The sequence below is a fragment of the Heterodontus francisci genome, chromosome 37, assembly GCF_036365525.1.
Source record: "Heterodontus francisci isolate sHetFra1 chromosome 37, sHetFra1.hap1, whole genome shotgun sequence".
NCBI classification, from domain to species: domain Eukaryota; kingdom Metazoa; phylum Chordata; class Chondrichthyes; order Heterodontiformes; family Heterodontidae; genus Heterodontus; species Heterodontus francisci.
Window position 1 is genome coordinate 16,622,531 of NC_090407.1, and position 17,168 is coordinate 16,639,698.

General features: G+C 44.9%; 1 protein-coding gene across 7 annotated transcripts in view; it reads right to left on the minus strand.

The window, feature by feature from the left end:
• LOC137352084 (MORN repeat-containing protein 1-like) overlaps positions 1 to 17,168 on the minus strand; it is a 171,695-nt gene that overhangs the window by 124,037 nt on the left and 30,490 nt on the right. For 6 of the 7 annotated variants that reach the window (XR_010969634.1, XR_010969633.1, XM_068017164.1 and 3 more), the window contains exons 8-10: positions 16,371 to 16,481; positions 9,632 to 9,752; positions 5,527 to 5,717 (exon numbers count right to left, since the gene is read on the minus strand). Coding sequence is in view for 5 of the 7 variants with exons in the window: in XM_068017164.1 (XP_067873265.1) it covers positions 5,527 to 5,717; positions 9,632 to 9,752; positions 16,371 to 16,481 (423 nt within the window). In the remaining 2 variants the exon portion in view is untranslated. The remainder of the gene's footprint in view (positions 1 to 5,526; positions 5,718 to 9,631; positions 9,753 to 16,370; positions 16,482 to 17,168) is intronic. The other variant, XM_068017165.1, reaches the window with a different exon arrangement.

Here is a 17,168-nt window from a genome sequence, read left to right on the forward strand (position 1 = left end):
TGTGGGGCCTAGGCAGCTGAAGGCACAGCCGCCAATGGTAGAGTGATGAAAATTGGGGATGATCAAGAGGCCAGATTTGGAGAAGTGCCGACATCTCATAGGGTTGTGGGGCTGGAGAAGGATACAGAGATCGGGTGAGTACAAAGTAACATAGGTGAATTGAAAATACTGAAACTCCAGAAATGCACATACTGATGTAATGTGGGGAGACGGTGGCATAGTGGTAATCTCACTGGACTAGTAATCTGGAGACCCAGGCTAATGCCCTAGGGACATGGGTTCAAGTCCCACCATGGCAGCCGGTGGAATTTAAATTCAATAAATTAATTTTTAAAATCTGGAATTGAAAGCTAGTCTCAGTAATAGTGCCATGAAACTATCATCGATTGTCGTAAAAACCCATCTGGTTCACTAATGTCCTTTAGGGAAGGAAATCTGCCGTCCTTACCTGGTCTGGCCGAAATGTGACTCCAGACCCACAGCAATGTGGTTGACTCTTAACTGCCCCCTGAAATGGCCTAGCAAGCCACTCAGTTCAAGGGCAATTAGGGATGGGCAACAAATGCTGGGCTTGCCAGTGACACCCACATCCCATGAAAGAATAAAAAAAATCCTCATGATTACACTTTCTGATGTGCCTCACTCTCCTCACCATCATCCTGTCTGGCTTCTCATGATACTCGTGCCATGAATGTAGCTGAACAGAAGCATCCGAAAAGTGCCAGGAGGTAACAAAAGTCCACCTCAACACCACAGGTACACAGTGCTCCCTCCACAGTCTCTTTCCAAATCTGTTTGCAACTCCTGACAAAGGTCAAGAACCGTATAAGTTAACACCAAAAATTACACGTTCTCAGGCCAAAAGCACAGAACCGGTGCAGATACACGGTCACACCTCTTTGCTGCACCATCCCCCACCTCACCCACCCCATCACCTTCTTTCCCTGTCTTGCCTCCCCATCATGTTGGACAGAAGTAGGCTTTGCCACTTTCTCTGCTGTGGAGCGGTGCAGTCTGTCCTGTGTCTTCACTGCCCTCTGCCGTCCTTAGCTCTTATTACAATCTTCAGTACTCTTTCAGGATCAGGCTGGAAAAACTGTGGGTGGAATGCAAGGTTACCGGATACACTTCAGTTCACTGCGCCCGTTTGTTGTCGAGATGGTCACGAGCTGCAGCTTTGCTCGCGTGTGGGGCAAAGTTTTCAAACCCTAGCATGGCACAAAGATGCATGAAAAAATAAACTGCGCTTATACACGTGTAAACCACAACTGTACGTTACTTGCCGAGAGTAAATGGAACAAGATGTGTTCACTAATTTTTTTAAATATTAAAACAAGCAAAAGCAGAGTGTAACTAAAAGCTGATATAGTGATAAAAAATGACTCCAGCCTTCAGCAGGGCTAATTACCAATTATTTTTCTCAATCACCGCTGTGATGCTAAACATCCCCACACTCTGGCATATGCTGGGACATGTTTAGTGCCACGTTTCACATTCAGGTTCCTATTAAAAATCCTCCAGGTTCTAACAACAGAGGACTGTGGCTGTGTAGGGTAGGCCAGAGGGAGCAGAGGTAGGGTGGATTCAGGTAAGTCATTGGAGCACCATTCCAGCAGCTCAAATGGTAACGGTTAATTAGCCAGCTCACAAAGGCTTCGTGGAACTAACCAACTCTGCTTTGGAGAATACAGTGTGAAAATATTCAACTAAGTCTTTCAGAATTAAGATGACAAAGGAAACGTCCCTAGATTACAACAGTGACTAACCACACTTCAAAACTACTTCAATGGCTGTAAAGTGCATTGGGATGTCCTGAGGACATGAAAGGTGCTATAGAAATGCAAGTTCTTTCTATCTTATATGTGGTACTGGTGCTGTTTTGAAAGGGCAAGGGGAAAGACATGCTCCACGATCACAAAATTAAAGTAATTCTGCATGGGTCTATTCACTATGGATGAGAATCTGCGTTTAAGTCTCTGATTTATGAAGGAAAATCATCTAGATCTAAGTCAGAAACTGATGTCCTACCAATGAATTTCAGGGGACAAAGCAGATACATGTTAACCCAACCCCCCCACCACCAAATTTCCAGACACACACAACCCCCAGGGGCTATCCAGGGACTATCCAAATTTATACACCTCCTATACTTCTCCAGGCACTCCAGACATGCGCAGCTCTCAGGTTGCATAGGCACCACTTCCCCAAACCCCTAAGGGCTCACAGTTCCCAAACCTCTAGGGTGTAAATGCACACAGATCATGAAATATAAGAATGAACACAGCAACAGGAGTCGGCCTTTTAGCTCCTCGAGCCTGTTCTGTGCCTCAACGTCATTCACCCGAAGTGACCAAGAAGTAGGAGTCCTCCCACCTCCCACTCAATTACATTGCTAGCCATTTCCTACATTACAACAATTACTACACTTCAAAAAGTACTTCATTGGCTGTAAAATGCTTTGAGACGTTCTGTGGTCGTGAAAGGCGTTATATAAATTTAAAGCTTTCTTTCTTTCTTTCTATTAGATCTAAAATAGCATAGGCAACTTTTCAATAGTGCACTTAGTTCAAATAGCTGTAAAGAAACATGGATAAAGATGCTGCCATTTTATCGGCAGAGTTGACCGAAGTGTGCATGGGGTGTTCGAGTCGAAGTGCGGGAGTGTGTAATGCTGGTGATACCAGCATTATACGCACAATCAGCAATAAACCATCTTGAACTATGGATACCAACTTTTCCTATTGAGGTGCAGGATCAATTAGCTCAATGGAGCCTTAGAGAGCTGAATAATCAACAACCATCACTGGACCATCTGGGAATGAGTTTAATTCATCTCCCGAGACCACCAATACCAGTTTAAAATAAATATGCAATGGGGAAGGGAAGTGATTGAAGTCACATATGCACAGGACACTGTGGAGCTCCACTGGATGCCATGGGCTGGATTTTCCATCCCGTTACTGTCCAATTTCAGATAGAAGTGGAAAGGTTGGGGTTCAGGGAATGGGCAGTGCAGTCATTCCACTGGGTCCCTGTTGTCCACCTGTACTCTCAGGATTATTGACCAGATGTGATGGTGGACACTGAAGATCTCTATCCATATTTGGGCAGGTGTGTTTAAAGCAGATTTTAATGATGGGCAAGCATTATCCAATGAATTGTAAACATTTATGAGCTATGCTATTGTGCTCTTGGCCTCCAAAATTGCAAAACAGAGGGTGAGCGATGGGTGTTAAAATTTAAAGATACATATTGTCTGGGTAAAAACAACTTGCATTTTAAAAGTGTCTTTAATATAGTAAAATGTTCCTGGGCACCTCACAGGAGCATTATCAGATATAATGGGCAGGATTTTCTCTCCAGGCTTCTGAACCCCGCCCCATGTGGGAAACAGTCACTCAATGTAATCTTCCCCAGAGCAGGCAATTAATGACCAGAGGGTGGGCTCACTTCCAATTAAGGATGGTGGGTGGGCTCTCGAAGCTGGAGGGCCAATCAGAAGCCTTCCAGCTTGAAAGCAGCAGCAGGATGCAATGGAAGATAAGTGAGGGAGAGGGCACTTCAAAATGGAGGCAATCTATCTCCAACTTGTTTTTATAGTTTAAATAAAAAATGGCTTTTGCAGCCCGGCCACCACTGTTGGGGGGAATCTCCTCTAAAAGGTGGCCTGCAGATACTGCTACACCCAGGCAGGCAGGGAGGGCCTCGAAACCTGCTTGGAGCACTGGCCCCCAGACTGGCAGCCAGGAGGCTGCCTCCCGGCAGCTAAACTGGCCCCAGCTGCCTGCAGGAACCAGGAAGCCAACTGGAAAATCCCAGTCAGTCTCCTTTAATTGGCCTTAAGAGCCTGATAGGCTACCTGTGCAGGCGGGTAGCTAAGCTGTGTTCCCATCCTGCGTCCGTGAAAATGGCCCAGGAGCGGGATGGAGCCGGGGAACTGGTATGCCTGCTGGCGGCGTTATTTTTAGAACCCGCCTGCCTCCACTTCCGTTCCAGGCAGGAGCTGAAAATCATGCCAATGTGAAAGCAAGCCACATAATGAGATATTAGGGCAGCTGACCTAATATTTGGTTAAAGTGGCAGGGTTTAAGGAACGTCTTAAAGGAGCAGAGAGAGAGAGAGAGGCCGTGGTTTAGGGAAGGAATTCCAGAGCTTAGGGCCTAGGTATCTAAAAATTCCACAAACAGCAATGAGATGAAGGATCATTAATTTGTTTTTGGGTACTGGCTGAGGGAGGAATGTTGATCATGATGTGCAGTGACTGGAGTAGCAATGCACCAAGCAACATTACCATCAGGCACAGAAGCAGCAATCCTAGCAGTCTGATTATGATAATCAGATAGCTTAATGTTCAAAATTAGAGTGGAGGAGGAAAGAGTTATCTGAGTGAGAGGAAGACAAATAAACAGCAAAACTTAAAAGCATCCAACTGCCATTTCTGACCATCTTATTCATACTCTAATTAATACACTAAAAAACATGCCCAGGTCCTGATGACTTATGGGTATATGCAGCTCTTCAAACTGTAAAGACCAGAAAGATGTAAGGTTTGATTTCCAATGGTGCTGAACTCGTCAGAATGGCACGTGACACATTACAGTTGGCCTTGGTGAGTGTGTTAATCTCCATTCCTGATTGCTATCTAAGAACCCTTGCATGAACCCTGAGCGAGAACAGTAGATGGCTTGGTTGTGATGAATAGCCTGGTGACATTCTCCGGGTTCATACACGAACAATGTGTCATTTGACGGGGGTAATGGAGGGCCCCTGGCACAGCTTAATACAGGCCCCATGCACATACCTGGCAGTAATCATTGTTCAAGTGTTTATCAACTCTTACCATGCAATGAACCATGCGTGTTTCAACGCTTACTGTGCAACAAGCCATGCATGTTTCAGCTCTGAGCATGCACTGAGCCACCTGTGTTTCAGCTCTTACCGTGTAATGAACCATGCGTGTTTCAGCTCTTACTGTGCAATGAGCCACGCGTGTTTCAACTCTTACCGTGCGTTGAGCCACATATGTTTCAGTTCTTATCAAGGACTGAGCCACTTGTGTTTCAGCTCTTACCGTGCAATGAACCACATGTGTTTCGGCTGCGTGTTTCAGCTCTTAGCGTGCAATGAACCATGTGTGTTTCAGTTCTTACCATTCAATGAGCCACGCGTGTTTCAGTTCTTACTGTGCAATGAACCATGTGTGTTTCAGCTCTTAGCATGCATTGAAGGGTTGCCCATTTAAAACAGAGATGAGGAGAAATTTTTTCTCTCAGAGGGTCGTGAGTCTTTGGAAATCTCTCCCTCAAAAGGCAGTGGAAACAGAACCTTTGAATATTTTTAAGGCAGAGGTAGATTGATTCTTGATAAGCAAGGGGGTGAAAGGTTATCAGGAGAAGGCAGGAATATGGAGTCAAGATGACAATCAGATCAGCCATGATCTTATTGAGTGGCGGAGCAGGCTCAAGGGGCCAAGTGGCCTACTCCTGCTCCTAATTTGTATGTATGTATGTGTGTTTCAGCTCTTACCGTACAATGAGCCACGCGTGTTTTCGATTGCTGCAAGAAAATCCAGTTTAGCTTCATTCACATCGCCGTCTTTGATGCTGAATGAACCGACCGTGGTAATTCCAGATTTACTTGATGCAGCACTGCCAGCCTTCACCTGTTCAGATTCAGGCACATATTGTGTCAGGGGATAGCTGATGGCATCATAGCCACTGCATGAACAGAAAACAAGAGTTTGATGTTTTAGTCACATCCAGTCCTGGGGAGAACCCCACGATTACCAACACGATGCACCTTGAATTATGGGCTTGAAATACATTGCGTGGAAGGCAAATCACCTATTCGGTCATAAAATAGCTAACTTTCCATTGAGGTTATGCAGCTCTTTGGCCATCCATTAGGAGGCTCACTATAGTGAGCCAGTGGAGAAGCTCCCTCTGATGTTCCCTCCCCACTGTGAGCAGATGTTAGATCTTAATTGCTTGCTGCACCTGCTTGCTACCTTTTAGTGACTCATGAACAAGGACATCCAGGCCCCTTTGGACATCAACACTTCCCAACCTCTTACCATTTAAGAAATACTCTGTCTTTCCATTTTGTCTACCAAAGTTGATAACTTCACACTTATTCACATTATATTTCATCTGCCATTTTCTTGCCCACTCATTTAGCCTGTCCAAGTCCCCTTCAAGCCTCCTTGCATCCTCCTCACAACTCACATTCCCACCTAGTTCCCATGCAACTGCTGTCCTTATTCTTCTAGGTGGTAGAGATCATGGGTTTGGAAGGTGATGTTGAAAGAGCCTTGGTGGGTTCTTGCAGTGCATGTTGTAGATGGTACACACTGCAGCCACTGTGTGCCGGTGGTGGAGGGAGTGAATGTTTAAGGTGGTGGATGAGGTGCCAATCAAGCAGGCTGTTTTGTCCTAGATGGTGTCGAGCTTCCGGAGTGTTGTTGGAGCCGCACTCATCCAGATAAGTGGACAGTATTCTATCATAGTCCTGAGTTGTGCTTTGTAGATGGTGGACAGGCTTCGGGGAGTCAGGAGATGAGTTACTCACCACAGGATTCCCAGCCTCTGACCTGCTGTAGTAGCCACAGTATTTATATGACTGATCCAGTTCAGTTTCTTGTCAATGATAACCTCCAGGATGTTGATGATGGAGAATTCAGCGATGGTAATGCCGTTGAACATTAAGGGGAAATGGGTGGATTCTCTCCTATTGGAGATGATCATTGCCTGACACTTATGTGGTGCGAATGTGAAGATGATGGTATGGACTTGATGAACCGAATGGCCCCCTTCTGTGCTGTAAATAGCTCTGTGACTCATACCTAATTCTCCTTCTTACATCCCACTTCCTCCTCATCCCACAATCTCTTCTGAATTACAAGCTGAAAATGGTGTAAGCATGCACCTATTACCTTGCCCCCTTCCCTCACTACAACCTTACCCTTGTGTGCCTTTCTCCTTTCAGACACCTAAGAAATGCAACCTGACCAGGCAGTGGAGGAACAGCAAGAAGACAGTGATGACAAAGACACACTGTCACTCAATGTCACACTCGCAGCTGCCAGCTCACATGCTGACACTATACGTAATTTAGATGATAGCATAGAGGTGGGATCTGCAAGTGGTGAGACATCGGGCATGAGTGGCCTGCAGCCAGGGCACGGGCAAGTATAGTACAGGTGCGAGCTTGTCAGAGGGTAAGGTCGCACATGAGTTCTGCTACAGAGGACACAGATGAGGACATCAATGGGGCAAGTTACAGAAGTAGGGCTCATGGGTACGTAAAATGAAATGCTTGATGCATTGGGAAGCCTGCCAGAAAACCTGCATTCAATGAGAAGGAACATAGAGGAGTCCGGCATCAATTTGGCTCAGGGCTTTGTGCAGAGCTTGGAGTCTATCCTTTCCAGCATGGAGGTCGCGGCCAACTCCATTAGCATGCTTGTAGACCCAATCATAATGTAGCTTCCGAGGGCAGATGTCTTAGCTTCCATTGCTGCACAAGTAGCTACCACCAGAAGTCTGAGTGCCACAGTGGAAGCTCAGATCGGTCACACAAGGTCAGCTTGCTGCCTTGCAAACTTGGACCGCTGCCATCATGGCTGTGGATATCAATGTTCAAAGAGACTTGCAGGGTGTCACAGCAGTCCAGCGATCTGTCTTCCAACAGATTACTAGGATTGCTGAGGCCATCCCAGGGAGTGCTCCATGGAGTATGAAACACTGTCCTTTCTCAGAATGACATCATTCCTGTCCTCTTCCCAGCCACTCCACAAGTGCCCTCATTGTTACCTGTCAACCAGCCCACCCAAATTGTTGCTGCCCATGACAAAATGGTGCAGTCTGAAGCTGGGCCTTCTAGGCCCAGAACGCCTCCAGGTTCTCCTCCAAGGCCACCTGCAGTTTCCTCCACAGAAATTCAGCAGCCTTCCACCAGCCATGTTACATCCACTGGGGTAGCACTTTGTAGGAGCACTAGCTCAGGCAAAGGCAGGAAGATAACAACTGAGGGAATGCAAAAAGGTTTTTAGTTTATGCTTGCTTGCAATATGGCATGATTTCATTTATAAATTTGGTTTGGAATGTTTATTTTGTGGTGACTTCTATTCTAGCACTGTTGCCAAGATGACAATGTGATGGTCAGTGACAAAGGGAAGCGAAGTTGTGGGACTGTTGGTGAATGGGGAATTGCAGTTGCGTTTATTGGTATCTCACTCAAAATAGTTCTTCACGTACATCCTGTCTAGGTAGCTGCCTCCCTTCCTGTTCCTCTTGCTCCTTTTCCTCCTCCTCCTTCTGTTGACAGCTTGACCTGCTGTAAGTGACCTCTACTCATTTTCCTGGTCATGCTCTATTCCAAGGGGACGGCCCACTAGTGAACCCATGTTGGCAGCAACTGGTTTGTGCAGAAGCCTTAGAGTTAGCAAAAAGTCATACCATACCATGTCCTGTAGACTTTTACAACTTGAAACAACTATGGAAAGCACCAAACACTTGTAGTATCATAGTAACAGACAGAAGAAATCAACCAGCAACTAACCTGAAAGTATTTGATAACCCTTTTAAATAGTGGTGGTGGGGGGGGGGGGGGGGGGTGGGGGGGGTCCTTCCTGCTGCTTAACCCGTGCTCAGCTGTGTGAGACTAAGAAAGGGTGTTGGCAGGAGCGATGAGCTCAAAAGTGGCACCATTGGCGTCAAATCAGCATGACTTAACATCATGATCTGCCTGCTTTGCATACCTCCCTGAAGGTCAGCTGCATATGCACCAATGCCTTCTTCAATATAGTGTCTGTCACGATTCATGGCAGAAGTGTGTGCACACGCATCAGACGCCTTTTTGGTCTGCAAACGTCACACATAACGCAAAAACAACGGGTACTACTAAGCCCAATTTCTCACCTCCTATTTCCTATTAGCCTCAGCCAGACATCCCAATGCAACTTGCCTGACAAATTCAAATGGAAGCAGGAGCCTCAAAATCGTGGGTCTCTTCGCCATCAGGACGAACAGTCGATCAGCACTCTCCACTGGCCGGTCAGCCAAAGGTCAAAATAGACCCCACTAAAAAGTAGCACACAGAGGAATCTCAACTGCAATGTGCTATACAGGAGCATTTTATATGGCTTCTCTAATAGGGAAAGAGTCAAAAACATATTGCATCAAAAACCATGTACTTCTCCTAATGGCTTGCTGGGTAAATGCACTGACTGGTACCAAGCCATACCCAAGTCCTAGTATGTGCTGTGTTAATTAATCCCAACCAGGGCACCTGTACAATTGGTCTCAAACCCTGGGCAAAGGGAGGAAAGGAAGTAGCCAAGGCTGTTGAACACTATTTAGCGACTTCTGCTGGAAAGAGCATACAGGTGTATAAGTGTCCGAGTACGCACTTGTTGAATGAGGGTCTAGATCAGGTTCAGTTGTGAGGTACTGAACAGTTGAACAGCATGTCAACACATACTATCCAGGTTCATATACGATAGGTAGCAACTTTGAATTCTACCTCAATGAGAACTGGTATCTACAAGACAGGAGGGAAAATCAGGTGATAAACACAACATCAGAGTTTGAGTGAGGCATGCCTGCATTATAGCATCACCCAGAACACTTACAGTGGTGTTTCAACAAGTGATTCTTCCAGATCCTCCAGCTCTAGGACGGTGCTGCTGACATTTGGGGAGAGCTTAACGTGCTTGACTCCTGCCCAGATCTGCAACACTCGTCCATTTTCAGCTAAAAGGAGACAAAAGCACATCACCATTAAAAGTTCTGTCTTCCACTTCAGTCCCTCTTCTATATACAAACCAGTGACTGACTAAAGAGGCCTCAGCTCACTGTTTATAACCATGTTGGGGTGCCCTGGCAACTTGGCTTTAATTGCTATTATATTTTTTGTCCTGTTTGAATAGGGCTGTTGTCTCATTGCCAGATAAAGTCTAGATGAGAAAAACAGGTTCTGTTAGTATCAGCAACTTGAGATATTTTGGAATTAGTGGGGGACATGGATTTAAACCTGATACATGGCCCATATGGCTCCATGCTACACACTAAGTGGCCACAAAGACAAAAGTTCTGGACACTCCTGGTTTATGAGGTCATCCAAACATCTGAATCACATTACAGGCTCGGGAGTATTGTATGGCCATTCAAAACCTTCTAGGAGGCAACGTCTGTATTCCAAAACAGATCACACACAGTGAGCCACATTTTTTTAATTTTTGAATTTAAAGAAACAAAAATGATATTTTGCCCAAATCTCTTTTTGTATTATACAGCCCACTTCCTGGCACAGTGACCAGCTGTCTAACATGTTCCAACATCTACTGGGAAATGCATTCTTAATTTACCCTTTCTCAGGGCATTAGCTCAAGGGGTTAAATATATCCGATACAAGAGTTTTATTATTTATTAATTCCACTCCCTCCCGAGAGTGCTGACTCTTTCTGGGGTACCTTGTCCAAATGGTTATTTTATCTTGAAGGGAGTACAACATAGATTTACTATACTGACTCCTAGAATGAGGGGATTGTCCTATGGGAGATTAGACTCGGCCGATATTCTCTGGAGTTCAGAAGAATGAGAGGTAATCTGATTGAAACATCTAAAATTCTTAAGGGGCTTAGGATGAATGCTGGATATTTCCCCTGGCTGGGGGGTGTAGAACTAGGGGTCACAGTCTCAGCAGGAGGGGTCGGTCATTTATTATTGAGATGAGGAGAAATTTCTTCACCTAAAGGGTTGTGAATCCTTGGAATTTTCTACCCCAGAGGACTGTGAATGCTCAGTTGTTAAGTATATTCAAGACAGAGATTGATAGATTTTTGGGAATCAGAGATATGGGCACAGTGTGGGAAGGTGGAGTTGAAATAGATTATCAGCCATGATCATACTGAATTGTGGCCTAATCCTGCTCCTATACCTTATGTTCTTATTTTCATGACAAAGAGTGTTGATGTGCTGGTCAGTTGTGGGGGCGGCGTCACAGCTGGGACCGATCCTGTCCCCAGCCCAACATGCAAACATGCATGAACTTCCCAGCAGGGGCCAAGAGTGGGAATTCCAACTGCTTTTCACCTCCCTAGATTAGGACCGCAGGGACCAGTTGCAACTACTGCCCCTGCCACTGTTTCCAACTGATATCAGCTAACTCAGCTGATCTATGATTGAGCATGGGACCTTCCTGATCTGTAGGGCTCAGTACCACACTGTATGGTGCACTTACTCAGCAAATCATTGGCGGGGAGGGGGGGGAAGTGGGTGGGGAGCCCCAACAAAAAGAATTGAAAATACAAGTGTGATATATTTATTAACCTGACAATAAAAAGAAATCCAATAGTTTTACATATATTTTTGTTGACATAGCAACAAGAAAGCAATAAATTCTTTTGCACAGCTGGAATCTAACATCTGTGCATTAGCAAGATTCTTGTGGATTTTTCAGTTTGAAGCCATCAGTAGAATGTTTCCAGGTATCTGTTGTCACAACAATAGTCTCGAGTTATTACTGCTATTATATGGGCAACAGATGGGTCGATCACCTGACTATGAGCAGATTAACCAGGCATTTATAACTTCCACAGTGAATGCTATAACATCAGAGAGCTGTGCCTGCCAAAAGGAAACATGAGAGAATCTGGCTGCCTCACTTCTTCCCAAAGATAGCTGTGAGGGGAATACAGCTCGATCCACTTCCAAACATTTTGGCAAAAGAAGATCACTGGAGGGCGATTTTACTGCACTATTGAGTAACTCTCCTGGTTACCCAACTGAATGCTACAAAAACGTTCTGCCCAAGCTACCCAACCTGACTCAAAGCTGTTAACACATATCATTGAAGCTGGATTGATGCCCAGCACCTGGAGGCAAGCAATGTTGTAGCATAGACATAAAAGAAAATCAAAAAGGATTTGTTAAATTCGATTCTTTGCACCTAATTTTCTCCTCTCCTTTTCCTGAAGTTACTGAATCTTGCTGGGCTACTGCCTCATCGCCAACATCTTGGATCTCACCCACATAGCCACCCCTTTCTGTGAGGCTCGATAGTGAGTCACCACAGACTATCTGAACACAGGGGTAAGCCAAGTCCTGTTCTCACTGAATACCCACACAGCACAATTTCCAGCATTTGACAGCAATCAGGTAAGACAGCCCTGGCTGATTACTTCCCTGGCCTCCACCCACTCTCCCCCACCCCACCCCCTGCCCCAGGGACACTGATGCCAATTTACTGCTTCCACTGCTGCCCTGACTATGGGGCCAATTTTAATCTTCAGGTCTATGTCATTTCTAAATGATTTAGAGCTGGTGCAAATCCCACCCGAAAGGTCAAATGCTAATAACACTCAATTCTCTAAAGTATGCTCATTACACAGTGCAGGATCTGATGGGTCTAAGGAAGACAGTGGCGAAAGATGATAAGTAAGTTAAATTTAAAGGAATGGGAACAATTTACACTTGGCACCAGTGCCAAATAATGAGTGTCATCAATTCTTCTTATTTAGAAAAAAAAGAGTTTAGCCTGCTGTAGCCAATCAAGTCAACAATGGAAACAGCACATAAATTCACTTCCTCTGTTTCTCCATGCCTTGGGGAAAGCTTATCATCCCATCCGACATAGCTTAACTAACTTCAGCATGTGGGGAATATCTTTGGAGACGCCACTCCCTAGCACAGCTTCATTACATTGTGTTTGTCCTGGTTTATGTGGCGTACCTTCACACTGGGCAGAAACATTGGAGAAGCGAGAAGCATTAGTTTATATTATTACAAGTTGAACGAGCAGAACTCCAGTGAGCCTACCTCTTTGGATCCTACTTTCTCTATAAACAAAGCAGACTATCATTGGTCCACAGGGAGATCTGTCTCTACACGCCCCATTTGCAAGCTCTATCTCTAAAAAGCTGGACAAGTGCCAGTCTGTAGTAAGGGTTGTCTCTGCAGGCCTCGTTTATTGTCTCATCTCTATAATAAAGCTGAACAAGCACCAGCCTATAGCAGCCTGCCTCTGACAGTCCCATAAATGCCTGCTCTGCAATTTTAAAAAGCTTTTCTTCACCTTTTCTTCCTATGTTTTGTATTTTGCATCATCTTTTACTTTCCTTCTTTTTGATTTCTCTCTCTTTCTCTTTATCCTTTTCTATTATTCACCAAATTATTCTTTGTTTTACTGTCTCAGGTTCCTGCTATTCCTGGTTCTTTCTCACGCTCTCTCTCTCTTTAATTTTGGAGTCTACTTTTTATTTTATTCTTATTTCTTTGCTACGCTTTGTCCCTTATCTGGCTATCCGTTTCTCAGGCCTCACAATATCGCAGCTCCAGTCCAAATATGTCTGCTCTAATCTGTTGGCTTTGGGTCAGCGCATTGAAATAGCTTCATTGGTTTCTGCAGTCCAACTCCAAAAATGCTTTATATTTGCTCCTTCAACTTTCTTCCCTTTTCCCTTCTGACATATACTGTAGTACCTCTCTGTAGTCCATCTCTGACACTTCCCTTCCCTTCTTCGACTTCTCTGTCTCCATCTCTGGGGATAGGTTGTCTACCAATATCCATTATAAGCCCACTGACTCCCACAGCTACCTCGACTACACTTCTTCACACCCTACCTCCTGTAAGGACTCCATTCCATTCTCCCAGTTTCTCCGTCTCCGACACATCTGCTCTGATGATGCTACCTTCCATGACGGTGCTTCTGATATGACCTCCTTTTTCCTCAACCGAGGATTTCCCCCCACTGTGGTTGACAGGGCCCTCAACTGTGTCCGACCCATTCCCCGCACCTCTACCCTCACCCCTTCCCCTCCCTCCCAGAACCGTGACAGGGTTCCCCTTGTCCTCACTTTTCATCCCACCAGCCTCCATATCCAAAGGATCATCCTCCGCCATTTTCGCCACCTCCAGCGTGATGCCACTACCAGTCGCATCTTCCCCTCCCTTCCCGTCAGCATTCCGAAGGGATCGTTCCCTCCGCGACACCCTGGTCCACTCCTCCATTACCCCCACCACCTCGTCCCCGTCCCAGGGCACCTTCCCTTGCAATCGCAGGAGGTGTAATACCTGCCCATTTACCTCCTCTCTCCTCACTATCCCAGGCCCCAAACACTCCTTTCAGGTGAAGCAGCGATTTACTTGTACTTCTTTCAATGTAGTATACTGTATTCGCTGCTCACAGTGTGGTCTCCTCTACATTGGGGAGACCAAGCGCAGACTGGGTGACCGCTTTGCGGAACATCTCCGCTCAGTCCGCAAGCAGGACCCTGAGCTTCCGGTTGCTTGCCATTTCAACACTCCCCCCTGCTCTCATGCTCACATCTCTGTCCTGGGATTGCTGCAGTGTTCCAGTGAACATCAACGCAAGCTCGAGGAACAGCATCTCATCTACCGATTAGGCACACTACAGCCTGCCGGACTGAACATTGAGTTCAATAATTTCAGAGCATGACAGCCCCCCACTTTACTTTCATTTTTAGTCATTTTTAGTTATTTTTTCTTCCTTTTTTTTTTGCATTCCTTTTTACATTTTTTACAATCTTTTTTTGCATTTATTTCATTTCATCTTAGTTTGTTCAGTTTGCTTACCCACTGTTTTTTTCAGGTTGTTTTTCTTCAGGTTTGCACTTGCTGATGTTCAATATTCAGTATATTCACACCTAATCTGTACTCATGCTTTGTCTTTCAACACACTATTAACATATTGTTTGCCTTTGCTCCGTGACCTTTTGGTCAGCTATGTGGCCTGGTCCAATCTGCACCTTCTCCTTTGTTATCTCTTGCCCAACCCCCACCTCACTTGTTTATAATCTGTGACTTTTCTAATATTTGTCAGTTCCGAAGAAGGGTCACTGACCCAAAACGTTAACTCTGCTTCTCTTTCCACAGATGCTGCCAGACCTGCTGAGTGAATCCAGCATTTCTTGTTTTTGTTTCAGATTTCCAGCATCCGCAGTATTTTGCTTTTATATTACTGTAGTACCTCACCAGGTAACTATTTTTCCTTACATGATCCTTGACATTGCTGCTGGCAGGGCATTCCACCATGGGGGTCATCATAGCTGGACTTGATCCTGTCCTTATTTGACATCTGCATACATGCCCTTTCCAACAGGAGTAACTGGCTTGCTGTCTAGATCAGGTGCTCGGGTTTGTATAGCTTGGCTCACTGCCTGGCACGGAACTAACAGCAGAAGAAGCCATGTCTATTTACTCTGAATGAGTGTGTCAGGGTATTAGTTCCCCCAGTTCACCAGATTAATAGAAAATGGGCATGATCAGTCTGCATTTACACCACTCTGCATATTGTAAATAAGACATTAGGTGCAGTAATACAAAATCAGATCAGCATCAAATCCTTCCAGTGCTGACAAAATTGTGAGCATTTGTAGGAAATGCTCACATAGCCTAACTGTTTGTTCCTCCCAAAAATTAGTCTTTTTGTTGCCGGCCAGCTTGTCAGTTTGGTTTTGGTTTGGATCAGTTTTGCTAGTGGGAAATCAGAGTTGCTACTGACAGGTCCTAGCCCTTAGCAAGCATTTGCTGTCTGTGAAATAAATTAAATGGGAGTCTTAGTCTTTCAGGTACTCTTTGTGCATTTAAAATTTGTGAAATATGGGTCATCTGCTGCAGGCTGTCGTGGATGACATCTAGCGATGCACAATCTAAAATAATGGGACAAAGCGGCTACTTTATTCACACCTCCCAGCCCAAAAAACGTTACTTTATAGGTTTAAACATTTTGCTGCAAGCTATTAAAGATCGATCACAGCCTTAAAGGAATACAAAACCATTGCAACATTGGTATTAGTTTACAAAATAATAATAGATGCTCTATTTCTGAGGCCGGTTATTAATTTGTGTTGAGAAATCCCACCCTTTCTAGACCACATGTTTCCCACTTCACCTTACCCTGAGTAGTCATCTCTGGCCAGAGCTATTTCTTGTCTTGTGTCCTCAGGGTGCTCACCCTGCTGAGGTATGGTTCCTCACCCAAGTGGCAATTCCTCATGTGTGAACTCAGGAAGCAAGTGTTGCAGTCTATGGAACTGGGGGTGGTGTTGGCAGGGGCATGGAGCAGGGAAAGGGATGGGAGAGTTGAGATGCTTCACATCCAAACCTAAATTTGCACATATGCCCTTTCTGACTGGGGTCACTGCAAAGTGATCAGCAGCACTGAGGTTAAACGCAGCAGTACAACCAGTGCTCCAACTGCGATTAACCAACTGGGTATGCTGACCAGAGATCAAAGCCAAGGCCTTCCAAGCCTGTATGACTAAGCTACTGGAGCAGCAGCAAATCTTGAGTGGTGTTTGCTTGTGCTGTCTGGGCACCCTGTAATTATGATAATGGACAACCCTTACCTTCTATAAGTTCTCCTTCATTGTTTTGGAGTTGAACTTCAATTGTAAAAGGAGACCCCTGCACCACCTCCCGTATTTCCTCACCGAGGATCACCAGTTTAGTGGCTTCAGCTTTTCCCAAAAAGAGACAGATTCCATTATTTATAAGATGTTGTTAGTCACACATTGTAAGACAAGCAACATTAGACTTTGTTTTCAAAGTAACATCTGATGTGTAATGTGTGGTACTAGAGGTGGAATGTCCAGATATTAGGTTGAGGGTTACGTGTTGACAAAATTGTAACAGTCTCTCCAGCCACAGACTAATGAATTAATTCTTTTAGGAATAAAGTGTTATATTTCTTTCTGAATTTTTCATTCATTGTGGACAAATGTACTGCACATATGAAGAAAAATGGGTGCCAAAGAGCGAAGGATGAAGTTGAAAGATCTGGGAGTATTAATGAACTCAATGCTCCATGTGATCAATCACTGCAGAGCAGCAATCAACAAAACCAAAAGAATGCTGAACCATAAAATCAGAAAGAAAGTGTACAAGCCACAGGAATTCATGTTCAAACAGTGCAGTGATCGAGTTAGACCACACCTTAAGTACTGTGAACAGTTCTGGTCATTGAGACACAAGGGAGATATTTAGAGAAGAAACACCAGAGTCTAACATCAGAGGAAATGCTTAGTCTTATCCTAAGGTTCATTATAGATAAAAAATCTTTCCCCAGGTGGCATGAATAGGGCAATGGAATTCAGTTCATCTAGTCTGAGGAACTGCATGATTCAGTGCATTAATATCTTGAAGGG